The sequence below is a fragment of the Triturus cristatus genome, chromosome 7 (genome assembly GCF_964204655.1).
Source record: "Triturus cristatus chromosome 7, aTriCri1.1, whole genome shotgun sequence".
Lineage (NCBI taxonomy): Eukaryota > Metazoa > Chordata > Amphibia > Caudata > Salamandridae > Triturus > Triturus cristatus.
This window is the reverse complement of record NC_140590.1, coordinates 744,038,825-744,061,590: the sequence shown is the minus strand read 5'-3', so window position 1 is coordinate 744,061,590 and position 22,766 is coordinate 744,038,825. Positions and strand designations below refer to the sequence as shown.

Here is a 22,766-nt window from a genome sequence, read left to right as displayed (position 1 = left end):
TCCTCAAGACCGAGGAGCCATGGTGCCCGTCATCGTGAGTCATCCAATGCGGCCATCTCTAGTCACGTTGGGGTGCTACACAGCATCCAAATCCCCATTGGCAGTGGCTTAGTGCAGGGGCTTGATACAGTGCCAAATCAGGTGTCGTCGGGCTCTGCAGATGACAGCGACCTCCCCATTCAGTGTCCTGGTCGGCAGAGCTCCAAGAAGTCCGACTTCCTCAGCCGCCATCTTAGACACCATTAGTACCAGTTTAAAACCTAGATATAGCAATAAGTAACAGAAAGGTGACCAGTCCAGCTTTGCAAAGGGCCTTCCACTGCGCAGAGTTCCCACTGTGGGTCGTGCCAGATAAAATATTTATTTTTACAACAGTGGTGAGGGCCTTGAGTTCTCTCAGTCACTGGGCATAGAAGCTTCCTGTGCTGGTGCTCTGCTTTTCTAGTTTCCTGAAGCTCTGGTCATAAATCGGTGGCCAGAGTAATAGATGCAAAAATCTGGAGACCTGTTTATTTACACATATTTCCACGAGAATACAGAAAATTTAAATCCTGTTAAAAAAAAAAAAAACACACCCACATACATGGTCTGATAGAAACTTACCAGTAAAACTTTCACTTGCCACACTGTTGATCACTGATGCTATAGAAAACAGCTAATGGAGCGATTTGATGTACCTCCCCTCGGGAAGCGGCGTGAAAACTCAGCTCATAAGTTTGAACCTGGGCATGGAGTTGCTGTTTAAAGAATATTTTGCAGAGGGCATGGGTGACCTGGATAGTGAACGCATTCTTCTGGAATGCCTTGGGGTACCCTTGCTTGGTGGTGAGGGAACTGAGTACAGAGCTTTGGTTGTGGAAAGAGTGCTTCTATAGAAATGCGGTCACAGAGCAACGTACAATATGTCCGTCGCTGCTTTGGAATGCATAATGGAAATGCTTTTTAACTGTGCGGTCGGAAGTAGTGCCAGCCACCCTATGGTGCAAGAACTAGAGCAGTGAATCTAGAAGCTGGGGAATTTCGAGTCTCTGTGGGAGGCTGAACATCCTGTAGTTGTTTGCAAATCACATGATCTCCACCAGAGTGATCTCAAGAAGCAGTAAATCGCTTCAAGGACCCTAATCGTCCCCTTTCTCCTTAGAAAGGCTGATAAACTGCTAGATTTCAGTCACTGCATGTTGCTTGTCATTTACTGTAATGTAGTGCTCATCTAAAGCACTTCAATACCTTTAGGGTGGGTTTACGTTAAACTGCAAAAATAAAATAGAAGACCAAACAACGGGAGAGGGTTGAAAAACAAATACATTAGAGAGAACAATAAAGATACACGCTATGCTCACATTATATATTCATCCTGAGAGAACAACCAACTACAAAAACATACCTTGCACTGCTTCGATTTCAATTGTTATAACTGCCCCTCTGCTTTACCAATGCCCCTGTACTTTTTGTCATGTAAAATTTATAAGAGATGCATCTCCTGGTACCAGACGCTGCAGCTCTCTTCTAGTGCCAGCCGCTGGACACTAATCGGATTGAGAAAATATACCAAGAATAATAGCTGCCTGTGCTGTAATCCTTGGCGGTGCTCCACATTCATGCTTACCAGCTTGGAAAATAATGGATTGCTGACTGGTCACCTAATTGACTCAGGCATGCCTCAGGGGTCCCGTGGTGCCTGTGGAGTTGTATTGTGCTCGCGACTTAAGAGATTTATCTCATTTTCGGTCTGCCGGGAGAAAGAGCAGCTTGTACACCAGCGCATGAAGAATCTACACTCTGCAGTCTTGAAGGGGAAAGAGGGAGAATTCCAAACTGAAGTGGTGCATGCGTTAAAAATCATGTGATATGCACTGCAATTTCCCCCATTTCTGATTTAATTCGTAATGCAGCTTAAATGTGTCGCAATTTTGATGCCTGTGTTGATATAACAACAAATAGCAGGAGGGGGTATACAAGGTAGAGGGAGAAACAACAATGGGAAGGTGATAGGCATCAGTGGAAAGATGGAACATATGCACTCGTATGGAGTACGGGCATGGGATTAAAAACAAGCACGCTTGAAATGTGTGCCCCCACAGGGAGATTAGGTAAAGCGTGGAGGACAAACAAAACAAGCACAGCACAAGCGCTGTGCAGGAAAAACCTAAAAAAAAAGTTCCAAAAAAGTGGATGAAAAGGAGTACTTGGGCCATGGGACACTGATAGGAAGAACACACGAAGAACAGGAAATAGTATGCTTCAACCAATAGAAACAGAGGAAAAATAAGTGGCAAGCACACAAACAAACAAAAAAGTAATGGCGGGATTTAAGCCCCTTTTAAGATTTATATCAAATTCAATCAAATTCACAAGTGTGGGCGAAACCTAAAAATTATGTTAATTGATGAAGAGCTGCAAGAAAGCTAAAGACGCTCAAGGATAAAAGAACTACTGTATGCACTCTCCATCAACGCCTTGAGCTGTACATTACATGAAAGTAATTATCACTCAGTTAGTAGTAACATTTCACAGTTACCTCGATTGTGTTTATTCTGTGTGAAAACCCATCCATGCGACTGAAAATGAGGGAAAGAGGAAAATCCCATGGTCTTACTTCCTTGTCCTTAAGAAAGAAATACAAACAATGTTGTTAGTATAATATCTTCACAGGACAAACATGAGCAAAATAGTAACATGATTAATAAAGATATAGGGCCTGAATCACAAAGTTAAACTTAACTTTTGTGTACGTTTATAATTGTTTGCTATTCACAAAGGTATTTTACTAGTAGTATTTTTATGACAGAGTCTCCGCACATAAAAAGATATACTAGTCCTATCTTTTTATGAGTGGAGGATCAGTCCTATCTTTTTATGAGCGGAGACTCTGCAGTCGTAAAGACACTACTACAGAAAGTTCTTTTTTGAATAGCAAACAATCATAAAGTTACACAAAAAGTTTAAGTTTACCATTGTGATTCAGGCCCATAGAACTGATACAGGAGTCAAAGGTATATGAAGGAAACTTTACTGTAGCACCAGTTCTCTATCAAATTTATAAACACTATTGCCACCCACGAGCGGTATCCCAGAACACTTTTGAAACTGAAAAAATCTCTCTACATAAAGAAAAAAACAATGCCTATGTAACGGCAATATTAGTTTTGCATTTTTTGTTCCATTAGATAAAAGGATCGGAACAACTATTATCCCCTCGTAGGACCTCCCTATCCCAGTCATTACTATATAAGGACATGACTGGAACAAGGAAGACCTTAATAGGGGCAATGAAGTTTACTGAGAAGTAATCATTGATTAGCAACCTGGCAGACCCACACCTATTTTTAAAGACAAAAAAATGAAAGGAAAAACTGCTGTCACTGAGTTGCTGAATAAGAAAAGGATTAGTTACTTACCTGTAATCCTAGTTCTCATCTAGGGGTATACTCATCATAGTCATAATCTATGAATAATCCCCGCCCACGTGCGGGATCCCGGAGTATATAGAAAATACATATATATATATATATATATTACCTACTGGCGGTCGCCAGTAGGTAGTTATAGTTAGAACCTATTATCCATAGGAAAATCATAACATTCTTTTCCCAATAACTTTGACGTCGGTTGACGAATCTTCGCAAAAGTTTCAAAACTCGTGGGGCACTCCGGTCAGCTCCTATCTTAAAAGTTTCGGGCTGATTCGGCAAGCGGGGGCCGAGAAAAAAGGGGGGTCCCAAAACGTGTTTTCTCTATGTTAATTCCCATAGGAAACTTTAGACACAGCTGCAGCCCGAACTGCTAAACGGAATTACACCAAATTCGGCGAAAATGTAGCTCTTGGTTCAGAAAGATCCCTTTTGTTAAATGGTGTAAATCCGTTCAGTAGTTCATGAGAAATTAGAAAAAGAAAAAGTTTCAATATCTGGGCGGAGCCTAACAACATCTCATCGTGAGATCTGATTGGCTGTCAGCACTTCATCCTGGATTTGCTGGCAGCCATCTTGGGACCAATATACATGATAGTACCCCATTGAAATGCATTGTAGTGAATCGAAGATTTTGAGGGTTACCAAAAGGAGAACTATAAAGGGTGATAACAGACTTTAGTTACATTAGAATTCATTTGTTGATGGTACCATACTAATTTCAGGAATTGTGGTGTGTACTAAGGTGATTTTACCCTGTGAAAAACCTTCTGCTGAGATATCATGAATCATGTTTGAAAGAAAACTAAAGCTAAAACGAGAGCATATTTTCTGTAAATTCACATTATCTTTCTCAGTCATGTGAGAATGAAGTCTGTCATTCTCAGTAAATCATGTACATCCAACAAGGGCAGAGACTGTCAGTTGATTTCTTTGTGTTCTACTGCAGCTTCCCAGAGTGTTCTAAAGAACAACCAGAGCACCAACAGCCTTACTTATGACAAAGGTATGGCACACCTGAAGCCATCTAGACTGGAATAAACTGGTAACTCTTAAAACATTTAATTTAAAAAGGAACACAATGAGAGGGTTCATTTTGTCATAGAAATTATGGTTAGTGCTGTAGAAAGAAAAATTAGGACATGTTTCAAGTGTGATCTCAATTATCTTCCTGTTATATTTCAACAGGAGCAGCCTGTCAGTTGATGCCTTTGTGTTCTACTGCAGCTTCCCAGAGTGTTCTAAAGAATAACTAGAGCGCTAACAGCCTTACTTATGACAAAAGTATGGCACACCTGAAGCCATCTTGATTGGAATAAACTGGTAACACTTAAAACATTTAATTTAAAAAGGAACATAATGAGGGGGTTCATTTTGCCTGCAATTATGGTCAGTGCTGCAGAAAGAAAATTTAGGGCATGTTTTAAGTGAGATCTCGAATCCTCTTATATTCCATTAGAAAATTCTGGCATGCAGACTGAAACAATCACTTTCAATACCAGCAGTAGACTTACAGTTAACTCCCTGATGAGCAGTAGCTTTACTACAGTGATCTAATGAACAACTAGAGTGCTAACATTCTGAATTTATGGCAAATGTGTGACATCTGAATGCCTTCTTGATGGAATCAAAGTAAAAAACTGAAAGCATTTCCTACTGAGGAGACTGTAGTAAATGAGGAAATTAGGAAACTTCCTAACAAAAAAATCTCCCAGATGTAGACCACATATAGCCCAATGACAGAAGTGTGCAAAACACTTTTTATTTTTAGTTTTTCTGCAGTTTAATATAGTGCAGACTGGTCAGGTATTGGAGCGATACATCTTACTTGGACACCTTATTGCGTATTTTGCACGAAGTACATGAGATTGATCTTGCAAAACATTGAACTTAACGATTCTGTTAGCCTGAAGTTGCTCAGTTGTAACACCCGTTTTTACCTACTGGTTTTAATTAATTATCACTGTATTGAATTAGGAAAGAGGATTTACTGTTTTTATGTACACTTTTATGATCTATGTTTCCAAATCAGATCGAATAAAGTTTAATGAATTCTCTGGCAGGACGCAGGCGAAGATTATGCATATCTTTCCTCACTTTATTTGCATAGCAGTTCAAAGAAAACGTAACACAACAATCATTAAACAAAAGACTACACAACCCATGAACCATTAGGGGAGTAGTCTCCAAGGCAACTATAGTCCAATCCTATCACAGTCCATCGTATATAATATCGTGATGTCCCTTCCGCTTCCTCTTTCTTCACTGCTCGTCAGTTAAGTGCATTCCTTACATTCTTGGCTTAATCTGACGTTGTTGCTGTTTGTATAGCGGTTTCTTTTGCACGTTATTAGCATTATTGCCTTGGTATTGTTTCATATTCCCTGCGCAGTAGGCTCCTGCCCGAGAGCGTTCTCCCCCTCGCAGTTTCTCCCGCTGTGCGCTCTGCGCGCGGTGAGATCCTGTCAGGCGCGTCTGGTCCGAGCGAGGCAGCTCCGTCGAGCGCTCCCACTGGTCTTTACGCGCATTTGGGAATCCAGTCACTCCTTTAGTGTCAGTTTGATTCCCGACCAACCCTCGCCTAATTTGACACCGCTTCGCGGTGATTTCCGCACACGGCCACGTTAGTGACCAGCGCCACCTGGTGGTGGTAATTGGTACTGTGCCTCAGTCTATTCTTAGAACAGCTTCGGGAAAGCCCAGCTGTTGGAGCACCGGCGAGGGGGCTGCCTTAAGATTTTAAGCAAAAACAACAGTTGATCGACAGAATGCAAAACAATGTCATACATTCACCCCAGTACAGAGATCTGGGCCTAAATCCATCTTTTTTTGCTCACCATGCCATTCCAGTTTGAACCCAGCTGTGAGAAGGTGGCCTGATATATGCTGTCCACTAGTTCTTGTGGGCACCTTGTATCAGTCCAAACAACCCTTTATGGTGATAGGTTAAAGACAACCGTATGTGAAAGCTATCCTAGTGTTAGCTATGGAGAGCAGCCTTCAGGCTAAGTCTTGAAGGAATGTAAAGCAGCTTGTTTTACCAGTCTATAATCTCTTGAATGATCAAATGAAAGGACAACCACACCAGGTATATATTCAAATTATATGTATTTAAGATAAATCACACCCCTCTAGTCTCTTTATGAGACTGGAGTTCGAAGTAGTTCAGTTACAAGTGTTTAAGCATCACTAAAAGCACAAATACACGTTTGGGCCCTAGGGGCGTACCAAACCATATACTAAAATAGTGGTATAAGAACCACGACTGAGATAGGCAAGGTGCCTATCACCTCTAGAATCGCTGGGACCCCAAGGAACCACCCAAGGTAGGGATGTCAGGGACCCACGGGAGCCGTGTGCAGTGTGGAAACACAACCGCGGATTCCTATTACTTTCTATGGGGAATGTCGCGGTTGGAATTTTAAAGATTAGGGACACTTCAAATCGAACTAGAACCAAACCATTTTGGGCTTAGACAGTTCTATGGCTAGCACCCTCGAGAGTACCGGAGTACTTGAGTTACCTCACCCAGGGAAGCCGGGTGCATAGGTGTCTTTTGGTGTTGGGTTGCGTCGTCGATTCAAATAGAAGCCTGCAAAGAACTGCTGCTGCCGAGAAGAGAAGTGTCCGGAGAGATCCAAGCCTGGATCTAGGATGTAAGGAACCTGAAAGCAGAGGGGACAGAGTCTGGGTCACTTGCCAGTGACCTAGGGCAGGATGGACCAATGCCCACAGATGTTGGGTGCTTCAGGTGAGTTGTAGAGTGTCTTGACTCTTCAGCCACGAGGTCCAGGTGGCGTCGACGGAGTCCACGAGCCGGATTCGAGCTGTCCCATGAAGTCTGTCGAGTGCTGCGGTGTCGGCGACCAGAAAGGACCCAACAAGCTTTGGCAACAGCAAGCCTCAGGAAATCAGAGAAAGGACTGCGGTGCAGACCAGCAAGGTCTGATGGACTCACCCAGCGAGGGTAAGTAAGCACAAGTCTGGAGCAACCAGAAAAGCACAAGTAGAAGTGGAGTTGCCTTCCTGGGGACCTGCTAGCCAACGGGCTAGTGATCGCGACGGAGCCTCGAGTGGTCGCACTTGGAGCTGGCCCACGGGTCACTCGTGGAGTAGAGGCCAACAATCTTCGGTGCAGGAGGTGCTCAAGGCTGGGGCTACTCGGAGCCCAAAGCACAACTTTGAGGATGACCAGGAAGGTGTTGATGCTGCAAAAGTTCAGGGTGTCCAGGGGTCACGGTTCCACGTTACCCACGATAGCCACGGGTCTCAGCTTTGCTGTGGACTCAGGGTAGCCTCGGGGAAGGGTAAGTTACTTACCTGTAATCCTAGTTCTCTTCCAGGGGTATCCTCATCAAAGTCATAAGCACTGAATATTCCCGCCCATGTGCGGGGACCCCGGAAATAATAAAATCATATATGTAAAAAACATACATATATACAGCTCTGTATATGTATAAACATATATTATTTTTTCCCAAGCAAATGCAGCCCCTAAAAAAGAAGGCTAGGCAATGTATAAATACACATCCAATAATACATATAGGTATAATAAAACACCTAAATCTCTTTTTTTTTTTTTTTTTAATGAGATAAACACTCATGAGAAAGCAAAAAAGAGAAAACTGTGGGAAACACAGATCTACAACACATTGCTAGCCTGCAGGCTGCATTGCAATACAATACCATAGAGACTGAAAAGCCCTGTATAGGTAAAAAACTGGCACCGTGCCTTTAAGGCAGCCCTGGCTTCCATATCCCATCATGCCTCAGGGGTGACAGTTAGGTCAGTTGTTCTTTGCGGGACCGTAGTCCTAAACACAAAGATATATCCTTTCCATAATGAATAATACACTTCTTCTCATTTGCCTGGGGAGGTGGGTGAGTTGCTTATGACTTTGATGAGGATACCCCTGGAAGAGAACTAGGATTACAGGTAAGTAACTTACCCTTCTCTTTCAGGGGATCCTCATCAATAGTCATAAGCACTGAATAGAGTAGCAAGCTCACCTTCCACCTGCAGGCAAATGAAAAAAAGATTGTACCACACATGGAGTAAGAAAATCATGAAAATGATTATGTATGGAACAGATTCCTCAAGGAGGCTTGTCCTACTTGAGTGTCTGCTCTGGTGTCCGAATCCAGACAATAGTGTCTGGTAAAGGTGTGGACAGATCTCCAAGTGGCTGCCTTGCAGATCTCGGAGAGTGGAACATTATTGAGAAAAGCAGCGGTAGCCGCTTTTCCTCTTGTAGAATGCGCTTTAGGGCGCGCCCCCAATGGTTTCTGAGCCAGTTGGTAGGCCAATGTAATACTTGAAACAATCCACCTAGCAATGGAACGTTTGGATGCAGCAAAGCCCATACGGACAACCCCGTAGTTCACAAACAGTTGATCAGATTTCCTGACATTCTTAGTCCTATCTAGATAGAATTTTAGGACCCTTTTGACATCTAAAGAATGCAACGCCCTCTCTGCTGGAGAGGAGGGGTTGGGAAAAAAGGTTGGTAAGGAGATGGCTTGGTTTACATGAAAGTCCGATACCACCTTAGGCAGGAATGAAGGGTGAGTCCTCATCACTACCCTATTGAGATGAAACGTAGTGTAGGGCTCCTTAGAACAGAGGGCCTGTATCTCACTGACCCTCCGTGCTGAAGTGATGGCTATTAAAAAGGCTGTCTTCCATGTGAGGTGCTGTAGGGTAGCCTTATGAATAGGCTCAAAAGGAGAACCCATGAGCCTTGACAGAACCAAGTTTAGCTCCCAGGAAGGAGAGGGAGGTCTAACAGGGGGATAGACTTTCTTGAGACCTTGCAAGAAATCCTTCACCACCTGCAATTTAAAAAATGACTGCTGCGAAGGCGAACGCATGTATGCTGTTATGGCCGCTAGGTGAACCTTTATGGATGAAAATTTCAACCCTGCCCTCGCTAAATGAAGAAGATAGGGCAAAATTACATCCTCCTGGCATTTTGTTGGATCATAATGATGCTGAGCACACCATATGTAAAATCTTTTCCACCTACAGAAGTAGGAATGTCTTGTCGAAGGCCTCCTGGCTTCCTTAAGTATGGACATACACTCTTGAGGGAGGTTCAGATGTCCATACTGGAGGACTTCAGGAGCCATGCTGTTAAGCTCAGCGAGGGAAGGCTGGGTTGGTAAATCTTCCCCTGCATCTTGGATAACAAGTCCGGCCTGCACGGCAGCCGTTTGTGGGGGCGGATCGACATGTGCAGGAGATCCGTGTACCACCACTGCCTCGGCCAGTCCGGTGCTATGAGGATCATCTTGGCAGATGAATTCTGCAGCTTGGTCACCACCTTGGGGATTAGTGGGAGAGGCGGAAAAGCGTACACAAATGTCATTGACCAATTGATCAAAAGAGCATTCCCTAGAGATCCTGGTCGATGGTATCTTGAGGCGAAGCCTCGGCATTTTGTGTTGTGCTCGTCCGCGAAGAGGTCCACTTGCGGACGCCCCCATTCCCCGAAGATGTCTTCTAACACCTCGTCGTTTAGTACCCAGTCCTCTGGTTCTTGAAAATGACGACTGAGTAAGTCCGCTTGCACATTGAGTTCTCCTGGTAGGTGCACCGCTTTCAATGAGATGTTCCTAGCTAGGATCCAGTGCCACAGGGACTGAGCTTCCAGCGAGAGCGTCCTGGATCGAGTACCCCGCTGCTTGTTCAGGTAGTACATTGTGGTGGTATTGTCCGTCTGTACTAGAATGGTACTCGTCGTGATCGCAGGCAGGAACGCTTTGAGGGCTAGGTGGACTGCCCTGAGCTCCAGCATGTTGATGTGGTACAACTGCTCGCTGCTGGACCACCGTCCCTGAGTTTGCAGACCCGAAATGCGCACCCCAGCCTTGAAGGGATGCGTCGGTGATTAAGGTCTGAGTTGGGGGTTCTTGATGGAAGGGGTTCCCCATTTGTAGATTCAGTGGCTTCAGCCACCACTTGACTGACTGCCTGGCCGCTGGGGAAAGGCAAACTTTTTCTTCCCACAGGGAGTTCCTTTGATCCCATTTGTCCTCGAGATCTTGTTGGAGAGGACGCATCCTTAGCCTGGCATTGGGCACTAGGAAAATGCAGGATGCCATGGCCCCTAGCAGAGATGAGATTTGTCTTGCCGACGACAGATTGTTGGATAGAATCTGCCTGCCTTTGAGGATAATGGATGACTGTCTTTCCTCCGAAGGAAACACTTTTCCTACTACGGAGTCTATAGTTGCACCCAGGTAGTGGATCCTCTGTGTTGGTGAAAAATTGGACTTTTTGGCATTCACTCTGAGACCCAACTTGCGACATAAGCTCAGGCAAAGCGACAGCTGCGATCGAACACTCTGAGGCGATGGACCCTTTATTAGCCAGTCGTCTAGGTAGGGATAGACGAAGACTCCTGCGCGCCTCAGAGCAGCCGCTACTACTGCCACGCATTTTGTGAATACTCGAGGAGCTGACTTCAGGCCAAATGGAAGAACCTTGAACTGATAGTGAGAGTTCCCCACCACAAACCTGAGAAATTTTCGATGATTCCGTTGAATGGGAATATGGAAATATGCGTCCTGAAGATCCAGCGAACACATCCAATCGCCCAACCGGAGAAGAGGATAGATTTGGTGGAGCGCCAGCATGCAAAATTTTTCCTTTCTTATGTGTTTGTTCAGTATCCGTAGGTCCAAAATGGGTCTGAACTCTACCTTCGCACTCCTTTTTTTAATCAGAAAGTATCTGGAGTAAACTCCCTTTCCTCTTTAGTTTTTGGGTACTTTTTCTATTGCAGATTTGAGCAGAAGAGTCGCCACCTCTTCTCTGAGCTGCGTTAGATGCTGGGCCGAATGAACAGGAGGAATCGATGGAGGGTGGCTTCGGAAACGAAGCGAGTACCCATGCCGCAGTATATTCAGAACCCACTTGTCCTTTGTGATGGATTGCCACTCTGGAAGATGATGCGCAACACTTCCTCCCACCGGAGCGGTGGACAGCATCGGAGGAAGCGGTTCCTCATTGCTTCCCTGGAGCCTTGTTTCCAGTGTTTGACTGCCTGTTGTTACCACGTCCCCTGGATGGTCTGCGGGACTGGTACTGCTGTTTCTTTTGACCTTGCTGGTCCTGGTTCTTCTGCCACTGAGGGGTTTGAACCCTCTGCTGGTAGTTACGCCTGTCATTTCCCCTGCGGCGTCGAAACTCTTTCCTCTTTTCAAGCCCGACGGCTTTCATGGTTTCCAGTTCTGCTTTCATACGGGCCATTTCTTCGTCTGCATGAGACCCAAAAAGTGAACTGCCCGGGAAAGGCAGATTTAGTATTCTCGCCTGCGCTTCCGGCTTCAAGGCCGTCAATCTGAGCCAAGATGATCTTCTGGCTGTGACTCCATGGGCATAAGAATGCGCTGCTAGTGTTGCCCCATCTGCCGCTGCACTTATGACCTGGTTAGAAACCAGACTTCCCTCGTGCAAAATTTCTTCAAAGTCCCGTCTATCCTCTGATGGAACTTTTTCAATGAACCTCTGGAGAGAGTCCCACAATGATCTATCATAGCGCCCCAGAAGCGCTGAGGCGCTGGCCACCTTTAAGCTAGAAGATGCCGAACCGCAAACTCTCCTCCCCCAAGAGTCTTGCGTCTTACTGTCTTTATCTGGGGGCACCGTTGAAGATCCCGCTACTGCATGCGTCTTTCTGGCAGCAGCGGTGATGACAGAATCCGGTGGAGGATCTGATCTTAGGAACAGAGGATCTTCCGGAGCCGGACGGTACTTTTTTAGAATCCGCGCCGGTGCAGATTTGGTGGTCGCTGGCGTGAGAAAAATATCCATTACTGGTTGTAACAAACCAGGGACTAACGGCAACAGTGGGCGTGACACTGCTCGTTCATGAAGAGTTTCAAAGATTACGGAGGAGGTGATCTACTGAACCGGCATAGGGATATTTAATTTTGTGGCTCCTCTACACAACACTTCCTGAAAAGTAGAGATATCATCCACCGGAGATACCCTGGAGGGTGGTGTCTCCGAGAGTGTCGGCGAATAATCCCTTCTGGATGATCTAGACGACGGGGAGGAGGAAGGGGTCCTACGGCGCCTTCTCTCCGATCTGGTCGACTCTCTCCTGTGAGAGGAGGATCTGGATCGCCTCCTTGGTGTTCGAGAGCGACGTCGAGATTCTCTTCCCCGAGAACGTGATCTGACCGGTCTCGCTGGGAAGTCCATGTCTCTTAACCTTGTTAGTGAGGCCTTACCTGCGTAAGACATAGCCGAATCCTGAGGTATCTCTCTTGCAGGACTTTGAGGTACAGCATGTCCCTCTTCCAGCGGACTATTTTCTCTTGCAGGCACTGGAGATTGATTCACAATTTCCGGTGACTCGGACCTTGAACTCGAGCCCTCTGATCCTGAAGGCGAGATAGATATAAGGCGTGGTGAATCATGTTCTGAAGTTGTATATACCAGTCTATGAGGGTGTGACGGACCGTCCCCGGACGAACCGCAGGAGGACCCATTTCCTGCTTACCTCTCTCCTTGCCTCCTTTTACAGCCGGGAGCGGACCCATCAGACATCGTCCCCTTTAACTCCAGGGTACGACGTCAGGAGGAGGACGAACAGCTGACCCGGTCACATGACCCAGAGGCGGGTCTTCAAAACCCGGAAGACGGAGGAGAAGAGGGGACAACGCGGGGAGCGACGGGGAGAAGAGGAGCAACCGAAGCGATCCAGACCTGGTGGATACTGCCGCGTGCCTGGGACGAGGAAGCCGACCCCGAGGTTCAGGAGGTCCGCGACGTCGACCGGAGGACTCCGCTGGGGACCGAGGGACCAGCCGAAAGAAGGGAGCCGGACCTCATCCGGTACCGCCAGCACGCGAGCCATGTCCCTGGAGGGGCATGGCTTGACAAGGTACGGGGGACCCTAGGGGCTCTCTGGAATACGCCAGTACGGGGCGGGAGCCAAGGGGTGAGGCGGGGAGCCAAACGGGAGAGCCCTAGTACCCCCTAACCTAGGATCCCCGAGCACAACACTACCCCTACCTCAATCCTTTTGCACAGACTCGGTGCAGGGCTAGATATCTGGTGTTCCCTCACTTCCCCTTCCCAAGAACAGTGTGCCGCTAAACGACGGCCTTTATATAGTTTCTTGTTTTCTTTTCTCTTTTGGGAAACCACCGGCGGATTGCCAAGTCTACAAGACGCATCTTTTTCCTTTGGTGTGACAAGGCTGAGGAAGGAAGCCAGACGTAGATCCCTCCGGGGAAGGAACCCGAGAGAGACTTGCCGAGACTTACAATTTATTGCTTTAATTGTGACAAGAGATTGTTCCACTTGCCCGTTTATGCCTCCAGAATAAACGAAGTGCACCACGATATACTGCTCTCCTACTCCTTACTTCTCCACTGTGCTACACGTGGTGTCAGAAGTGGGATCCTTCATAACGCCCCCACCATGGAGAACTTAATACAGCAATTAATCCGCGGCCAGGAGAAGCTGGAGTGGGCCGTTGAAAAACAGATGACATCCGCCCAAGCTGATAGGACCATGTTCAAGGACAGTATGGCAGGGCAAGTGGAGCGGCTTCAGAAGGTGGCCGACGACCGACAAGAGTTGGTTGTACAATTGCAAAACAAGGCAGGCACTGGCCCACACGTCTCCCTCCAGAAGTATCAGCCTGGGGAGGATCCGGATTCCTTCTTGTTGAATTTCGAGAGGGCCGCACGCGCGTCAGGGTGGCCCGAAGTTAAGTGGCCCTTCTTTTTGGCCCCGTTACTCACGGGAGAAGCCCAAGCCGCCTACCAGGTGGCCAACCCCCATGGTAACACACCATATCTTGAAATAAAACGGGTCGTGTTGGACCACTTGGGCTTAGATCCTGAGGCGTATCGGGTCCGCTTTAGGAAGGAGCGTTGGCCCGGAGCCGATAACCCCAAGACTTTCTACTTCAAGCTAAAGGCAGCCGCAGACAAATGGCTCAGACCGGACCTACACAGTAAAGAGGAGATCATGGAGCAGGTCTATTTGGAACAGTTCCTTGAAGCCCTACCTTATCCCATACAAAGGTGGCTAAAACAACATTCAGGATTGTCCCCAGAAGAAGCAGTTAATATGGCCACGTCATATTACCGGGCGCAGCCCCGTTCCTACCCCTGGGGAAACGAGAAATCCTCTCGTACCCCTACTACTCAACCGAAACCTGAGAAAAAAACACCTCGACTCGGGCCCGAACCCCCACCCAGACCTCGACAGTACCGTCCCGAACCTCTCTCGTCAAAAGGTCCACAGTGTTTCGATTGTGGGGAGTGGGGCCACATCGCCCGGCTTTGCCCACGGAGGAAGGTAACAGATGAGCCAATGGATGTGAGCTACCTTCCCCGTCCCATCCTGTACGCAGACGAACTGGGTCCAGCCTTTTATGTAAGTGTGACTGTGAACAAAACCCCCGTAAAAGCGCTGTTAGACTCAGGCTGCCGCCAGTCTGTCATTCGCACCTCCATCTTGCCTCCATTAGATCCCTCTCATACGGAAACTGTCCCCATCAGGTGTGTACACGGAGATGTCAAGGTCTATCCCCTCTCTACGATCCCCGTCAGACTACCCAGTGGGAGGGTGTTGAACGCTAAGTTGGGTATAGTAACTTCCCTCCCTGAAGAAATGATTGTAGGCCAAGACAACCCGGACTTTCTTTCTCTTCTAAGGTGCCGTGTACAAGATCCTGGTCTTCGGAGTCAAATTCCCTCATCATTACTAACCCAGAGGCCGTGGCTTCAGGATGGTAGCTTTCGGTTCTGTCAGCTGAATGACCCCACCCTTCAGAATGCTTGGACTCAGGCCAAAGAAATAAAACCCAACTCTCCTATCGTCTACCCCAGGTTCATCATAGAAAAGGACCTCTTGCATAGACAGGGAGAAAAGGGCGGGATGCTGCAGCTACTAGTTCCCCAAAACTTCCGAGAGCAAGTACTGTTTTACGCTCACACTCACTTACTAGCCGGACATAGGGGGGCACAGAAAACCACGCAGATGATTTTGCAACATTTCTATTGGCCAGGAATCTTTTCTCAAGTTACAAAATATTGTCGCAAATGCGAGGTATGTCAACGGAAAAACCCTTACCGGCCCCCGGGTGTCCCCTTACAACCGCTACCAATCATAGGCCGACCCTTTGAGAGGGTAGCGATGGATCTCATAGGGCCTCTGCCACGCACCAAGAACGGTTGCTTGTACGCCTTAGTAGTCGTCGACTACGCTACCAGATACCCCGAGGCTTTTCCCCTAAGGACCCCTACTACCCAGAATATCAGCACAAAACTGATAGAGTTGTTTTCTCGCGTAGGGATCCCCAGGGAAATATTAACGGACCAAGGAACACCTTTTGTGTCTCGGCTAATGAAGCAAATCTGCAAGACCTTAGACATCGCACACTTAAAAACATCGGTCTATCACCCCCAAACGGACGGGTTGTGCGAGCGCTACAACGCCACGTTAAAGCTGACCTTAAAAAAACTCTTGACAGTAGAGGGCAGAGAATGGGACCTCCTTCTCCCCCTGGCCCTGTATGCCATCCGAAGCCAACCCCAAGACAGCCTAGGGTGTTCCCCGTTTCAACTCTTATATGGGAGAGAACCACGCAGTCTCTTGGAGATAACCAAGGAAAGTTGGGAGCACGAGACGGAAGAGGAGACCCGGACCTTTCTTGACTATACCCGGAGACTGCGCGCTAAGCTAGGAAAACTCAGGGAATTCGCTGACTCCAACCTTGAAAAGGCTCAGCGAAAACAACAAACGGTCTATGATAAAGGGAAAAAATGGAGGGTCCTTGAGAAAGGGGACTGGGTCCTGGTCCTGTTGCCTTCTTCCCTCTCTAAGGTTCGGTCCGAATGGCAAGGCCCCTTTAAGATCCTGGAGAAGGTTGGGCTTACCACCTACCGAATCCAAATCACACCCCGTCGTGCCCAATTGTACCACATTAATCTCCTGAAGAAGTGGCTAGGACCTCTCCCCAAGGAGATCCATTCTATCGAACCCCTTACGGGCGATGCCTCCACCCTAGATCAACTAGTCGTGAACCCCGACCTCTTGACAGAACAAAAAACCTCCCTACACAGGGTTCTACACCAATATTCACACCTCTTTTCTGATCGTCCTGGGAAAACTAGTCTGGCTGAGCACCGTATAGACACCGTCCCCGGGAAACGGGTACGCCTCAAACCTTATCGCATACCTGCAGCCAGACGGGAGGCCATACGCAAGGAGGTAGAGAATATGCTCGAGTTGAAGGTCATCCAACCCTCACAAAGCGACTGGTCCTCCCCAATTGTGTTAGTCCCTAAACCGGACGGCTCGGTCAGGTTTTGCATGGATTTCCGGGCGGTCAATGCGATCTCCAAGTGTGACGCCTATCCCCTTCCACGCATAGACGAACTGATAGAGAGGCTCGGAACCGCACAATACATCACCACTATCGATCTAACCAAAGGATATTGGCAGGTCCCCCTCAGACCGGAGGATCGCGAGAAAACCGCCTTTTCTACACCCTTGGGCCTCTACGAGTTCACCGTCTTACCCTTCGGTCTGCATGGGGCACCTGCCACCTTCCAGCGGCTTATGAATAAAGTTCTAGCAGGGCATCAACCCTACTGCTCCGCATACCTAGACGATATTGTAGTTTTCAGTCCCTCCTGGGAGACACATCTCCTACACCTAGAAAGTGTCCTACAGGCCTTGGAGCACGCAGGGTTGCATGTCAACGCAAAAAAATCAACTGTAGGGTTCCAGAAAGTCAAGTATTTGGGATATCTGTTGGGAGAAGGCCTTATAGAACCCCAGGTGGAAAAAGTCAGGGCCATCACTGAGACACCCTTTCCCCAGACACGGAAGGAAGTGAGGGCGTTTTTAGGTCTCCTTGGTTATTACAGGAGGTTCATACCCCAGTACTCGGAGATCGCCTCTCCCCTCACAAACCTCCTCCAGAAAGGGACACCTCCCTCCGCTCTCAAGCAACCCTCTCCAGCTGTCCTGCACGCCTTCCACCTCCTGAAACAAGCCATAACCTCCAGCCCGGTGCTCCACTCACCTGACTTCACCCAACCATTCATCTTACACACTGATGCTTCAGAGCACGGGTTGGGGGCTGTCTTGTCCCAACTGTCCGCCACCAGTGTGGAGCATCCCATCATCTTTCTCAGTCGCAAGTTGTTCCCGAGGGAACAGCGATACCCTGTCATCGAGAAAGAATGCCTGGCTCTGAAATGGGCTATTGATAAACTGCGGTATTACTTGGAAGGCTCCCACTTCATACTTTATACAGACCATGCCCCCTTACTGTGGATGAGCCGCAACAAGGGGCAGAATCCTCGTATCCTGCGCTGGTTCCTTTCCCTGCAACCCTTCTCCTTCGAGGTCAGGCATCGGAAGGGGGTGGACAACGGGAACGCGGACTTCCTCTCCCGCATCCCTCTGTTCCCCGATCGGGAACATGCTGGGGAAGGGATGTGTGACGGACCGTCCCCGGACGAACCGCAGGAGGACCCATTTCCTGCTTACCTCTCTCCTTGCCTCCTTTTACAGCCGGGAGCGGACCCATCAGACATCGTCCCCTTTAACTCCAGGGTACGACGTCAGGAGGAGGACGAACAGCTGACCCGGTCACATGACCCAGAGGCGGGTCTTCAAAACCGGGAAGACGGAGGAGAAGAGGGGACAACGCGGGGAGCGACGGGGAGAAGAGGAGCAACCGAAGCGATCCAGACCTGGTGGATACCGCCGCGTGCCTGGGACGAGGAAGCCGACCCCGAGGTTCAGGAGGTCCGCGACGTCGACCGGAGGACTCCGCTGGGGACCGAGGGACCAGCCGAAAGAAGGGAGCCGGACCTCATCCGGTACCGCCAGCACGCGAGCCATGTCCCTGGAGGGGCATGGCTTGACAAGGTACGGGGGACCCTAGGGGCTCTCTGGAATACGCCAGTACGGGGCGGGAGCCAAGGGGTGAGGCGGGGAGCCAAACGGGAGAGCCCTAGTACCCCCTAACCTAGGATCCCCGAGCACAACACTACCCCTACCTCAATCCTTTTGCACAGACTCGGTGCAGGGCTAGATATCTGGTGTTCCCTCACTTCCCCTTCCCAAGAACAGTGTGCCGCTAAACGACGGCCTTTATATAGTTTCTTGTTTTCTTTTCTCTTTTGGGAAACCACCGGCGGATTGCCAAGTCTACAAGACGCATCTTTTTCCTTTGGTGTGACAAGGCTGAGGAAGGAAGCCAGACGTAGATCCCTCCGGGGAAGGAACCCGAGAGAGACTTGCCGAGACTTACAATTTATTGCTTTAATTGTGACAAGAGATTGTTCCACTTGCCCGTTTATGCCTCCAGAATAAACGAAGTGCACCACGATATACTGCTCTCCTACTCCTTACTTCTCCACTGTGCTACAGAGGGGATTTGCGCCTTGAGACTGGCCGGATCGTAAGGCGAACATGCGACACCTCCTGAGAACCCTCTGCAGAGGGCCGCCTCGACGGTGATAGGCCTATCACCGGAGACCTGGGACTTGACTCCTCGAGGATCAATGGAGATTTTTCTTGCCTCGACGTCGAGAACCTCGTCGTCGACGGAGGACTTGGTCTGAACGGAGGTCTAGACCCCGACGGGGAATCTCGCCTCGACGTTATGGACTTCTCCAAAGCCTTGGAGACCTGCGAGGACGGAGGCACTTGCCTCGACGTCGACTCCGACGGAGGCACCTGCCTCGACGTCGACTCCGACGAAGGCTCCTGCCTCGACGTCGGTCTTGACGGAGGCGCCTGCCTCGACGTCGAATGCTCCGACGATGAATGCCTCGACGTCGCCCTTCTCTTCGCCGACGATCGAACTTTCCTCGACGACGAACTTGGTCTTGACGGCGATCTTGATCACGACGTCGACGTAGACTTCGGAGTCGAACGCCTACGAACCTCTTGTGACGTCGACTGATCTCTCACAGTCCTCGGCGTCGAATGATGTCCTTCCTTCGACGTCGAACGATGTCTCTGTTTCGACGTCGATCGATCTTCTCTTGGCGTCGAAAGATGCCTTTTAGACGTCGACCTGTGACGCCGATCCTTTGACGCCGATCTCTTAGACGTCGAAGTCGTCGACGACGAACGCATCCGCTTCGTCGCTGTATCTAAAGTCGACGACGATTTTCTTTTTGCAGCATGACTACCCCTGGACTCCTCACCTCTCAGCGACGATCCCGCCGCTGGAGTCTTCGACGCCGAGCCCGACGCCGATGGGGAGCAAACAGGGACCAGCTGCCTCGACGTCGACCGTTCTGATAAGCCGTAGAGTCTAATCCTCTCTCTCTCCTTTAAAGTCCTTTTTGAAAGGTCTTTACAATGATGACATGTTGCTGGAGAGTGAGAATCCGGCAGGCAGACAATACACACGTCATGTGTGTCTGAAGAGGCCTTCTTTTTTCCACAAGATAGACACGGAATAAATAAAGAAGGCATATTTCTGACAAAAATAGCAGAAAATCAGTCAGAAAAATACAGGAAGCTGACTTCTTCCCAGATATTAATAAGAGGAAGTCCAAAAAATTGCTATAATGCAAATAATTCTTGACTAAAAAGTCAAAAAGAAGAGAGCTGAATTCCAGGGTCCTGACTGAAGGAGCCGGAAAGAACAACTGACCTAACTGTCACCCCTGAGGCATGATGGGATATGGAAGCCAGGGCTGCCTTAAAGGCACGGTGCCAGTTTTTTACCTATACAGGGCTTTTCAGTCTCTATGGTATTGTATTGCAATGCAGCCTGCAGGCTAGCAATGTGTTGTAGATCTGTGTTTCCCACAGTTTTCTCTTTTTTGTTTTCTCATGAGTGTTTATCTCATTAAAAAAAAAAAAGAGAGAGATTTAGGTGTTTTATTATACATATATGTATTATTGGATGTGTATTTATACATTGCCTAGCCTTCTTTTTTAGGGGCTGCATTTGCTTGGGAAAAAATAATATATGTTTATACATATACAGAGATGTATATATGTATGTTTTTTACATATATGATTTTATTATTTCCGGGGTCCCCGCACATGGGCGGGAATTTTCAGTGCTTATGACTATTGATGAGGATCCCCTGGAAGAGAAGTCTGGAAATCCACCTCTGGGGATGCAGAGACTTCGGCGTCCGACGGGAGCTTCAGCAATGCAGACCGGTCAGTTGATTCTTTGGTGCCTGTCAAGCAGGGGAGTCACTCCTTGACCCCAATGGAGATTTCTTCCGCCTTCTAGTCGCGATAGAAAGTCGAAGGTCCAGGATATATGTTTCAGAGGTTCGTCCAGGGTAATCTAATGTCCTAGGGACTGGGTTCCTATACTTATACTAAGTTTAGGGGATGGACTTCCTCTAAGGCTCCACCTATGGGTGGGCCTGGGGTGGGGGTGGTTACACCCCTTCCCCTTTGTCCAGTTTTGCACCAGAGCAGGGGCTGAGTGCCCCTGCAACCGGTTTGAACTGGGCTATGCACAGGGACACCTTGTGTGCCCCAGGCAGTGTCTCAAAAGCATTCTCTGAATGCACCCACCCTGCCCCAATACACATCAGCCTGTCTGGGGAGGTGGTTGCCCCTCCCTGTGACAGGAAACCTATTGTCCAGGCCTCCCCTGCCGGAGATTCCCCCAGCAGCAGGAGGCCAGACCCGTGTCTGTGGCAGTGGCATCCATTTTGTGATGCCAGGGCTTTGAAAGGATTTAACCGGGTTTAGCCAGTGTGAACATGTCTCTCCCTCTAGAAGGGTGGAATGCTACCCCCGCTGCCAGAACTGGCGGGGGGGGGGGGGCGGGTAGTATTCCAAAGCGTTTGAGACCAAACACGACATGTTTTGATGCAGCCATTCCAAAGTTAGCATTTACCGCAAGGTTATAATGCACAAGAGTATATGGTATGGCTGTATCACAGAACAGCCATAAAGAAGTATTTCTGAATGCTGCAGAGGGGCTCAGCTCATGCTTGGGCACCCTCTCACATAAAACCAAGCACTCTGCCTTCAGGATTGTCAAGGCCTGCCATAGGAGTAGCTTATAGGTTTATATGTGTCTGTATAAGGTAGTGATATAGGTAGCCTATACCACAGTAAGGGGTGCAAGCACACCCTTACCCAGGTTGCAGTAGCAGACCTGTGGTGTCATTTTGGAGTGCTTCCTAGGGGTGGCATAATACATGCTGCAGCCCCTGGTAGGCCTCTGATGTACCTATGCCCTAGGTACATAGTATACCATATCCTAGGGGCTTATAAGGCACTCCAGAATCCAATTAGATATGTACCTAATGTACATGGAAACTATTTTAGAGAGGAAGCAGCTAGGCTGTGGTCCTGATTAGCAGGGCCACAGCCAGACTAAAGTCGAAAAACAGTGAAACACCAGCAAAAAGTAGGGGGACCCATGTGAAGCAGATCCTACTCTTCTACACCAGCCATATGCAAATCAGTCTTGACCCTGTGCCTCATGGGAACAGTCCAGCCTGAACTGTGTGTTTTTTGCTTAAGGATTTTAAGGGCATTTGTTCTGTGCTCACACCCTCTGCTATCATGTCTTCTCCAGAAGACCATTTTTAGTCCTCCTACCAGGAAGTGGAGGAGGAATGGCCCCCCAACTTCTTACTCCAGCAGTGGACCAAGCCCTCTCTCTGGCTATTTCTAGGGCGCTGGCTCTTCTTAGGGATCAGGTTGATAAGCTGGCGTAAAACATCCCTGGGGTGTTCAGTGACCCAGATCTGGTGGTGGCAGGTCCCAGTAGCTCCCAGGTGGGAAATAAAAGGGCCGTTAAGCAAAACGCGGGGCACTTGGAAGGATTTGATAAACTTACGGAGACCTTCCTCAAGAATGCGCGAACGCTAAAACATGCACCCTGCCGGGAAGAGGACGATTCTGGAGAAAATTGCGACGCTGTCACCACTATTGTAGACACCGACGGCTGGATTCCCTTAGAGGGAGAGGGTGTATCCGAAGACTATTTCTCCTCCGATGAGGATAAGGACTCGGGGCGACCCTGGCATCCAGTGTCACATTCCTCTCAGTCCCGGGTTGGGCCTACCCAAATTTACCAATTGGGCGGAGTGGACCCCTGACACCAAAGTGGCAGAGTATGTGGTGGGGAAAATCCATCAACCCCTTGAAAGGGAGGTCAGGAATAGGATGAGGGGAGAATTCCCCAGGCCCTCACTGAAGGGGAAGGTGGCACACACGCCTGAAATTGATGAGAAACTATGTGCCTTTTTCTCCAAGTATATGAGGGATCCCAAGAAAGGAATTGATAGGGCTTAGACGTGGTAGGGCCCTTGACCCAAATTATTCAATTGGCGGAGCGTTCAAAAGAGTCAGGATTAGGC

The 22,766-nt window shown here is 48.4% G+C and overlaps 1 protein-coding gene across 2 annotated transcripts in view; it reads right to left on the bottom strand.

The window, feature by feature from the left end:
* The window catches only part of DNAH17 (dynein axonemal heavy chain 17), a 14,992,541-nt gene that overhangs the window by 13,557,695 nt on the left and 1,412,080 nt on the right, over window positions 1-22,766 (bottom strand). For both annotated transcript variants that reach the window (XM_085617470.1, XM_085617471.1), the window contains one exon: window positions 2,519-2,605. In XM_085617470.1, coding sequence (XP_085473596.1) covers window positions 2,519-2,605 — 87 coding nt within the window. The remainder of the gene's footprint in view (window positions 1-2,518; window positions 2,606-22,766) is intronic.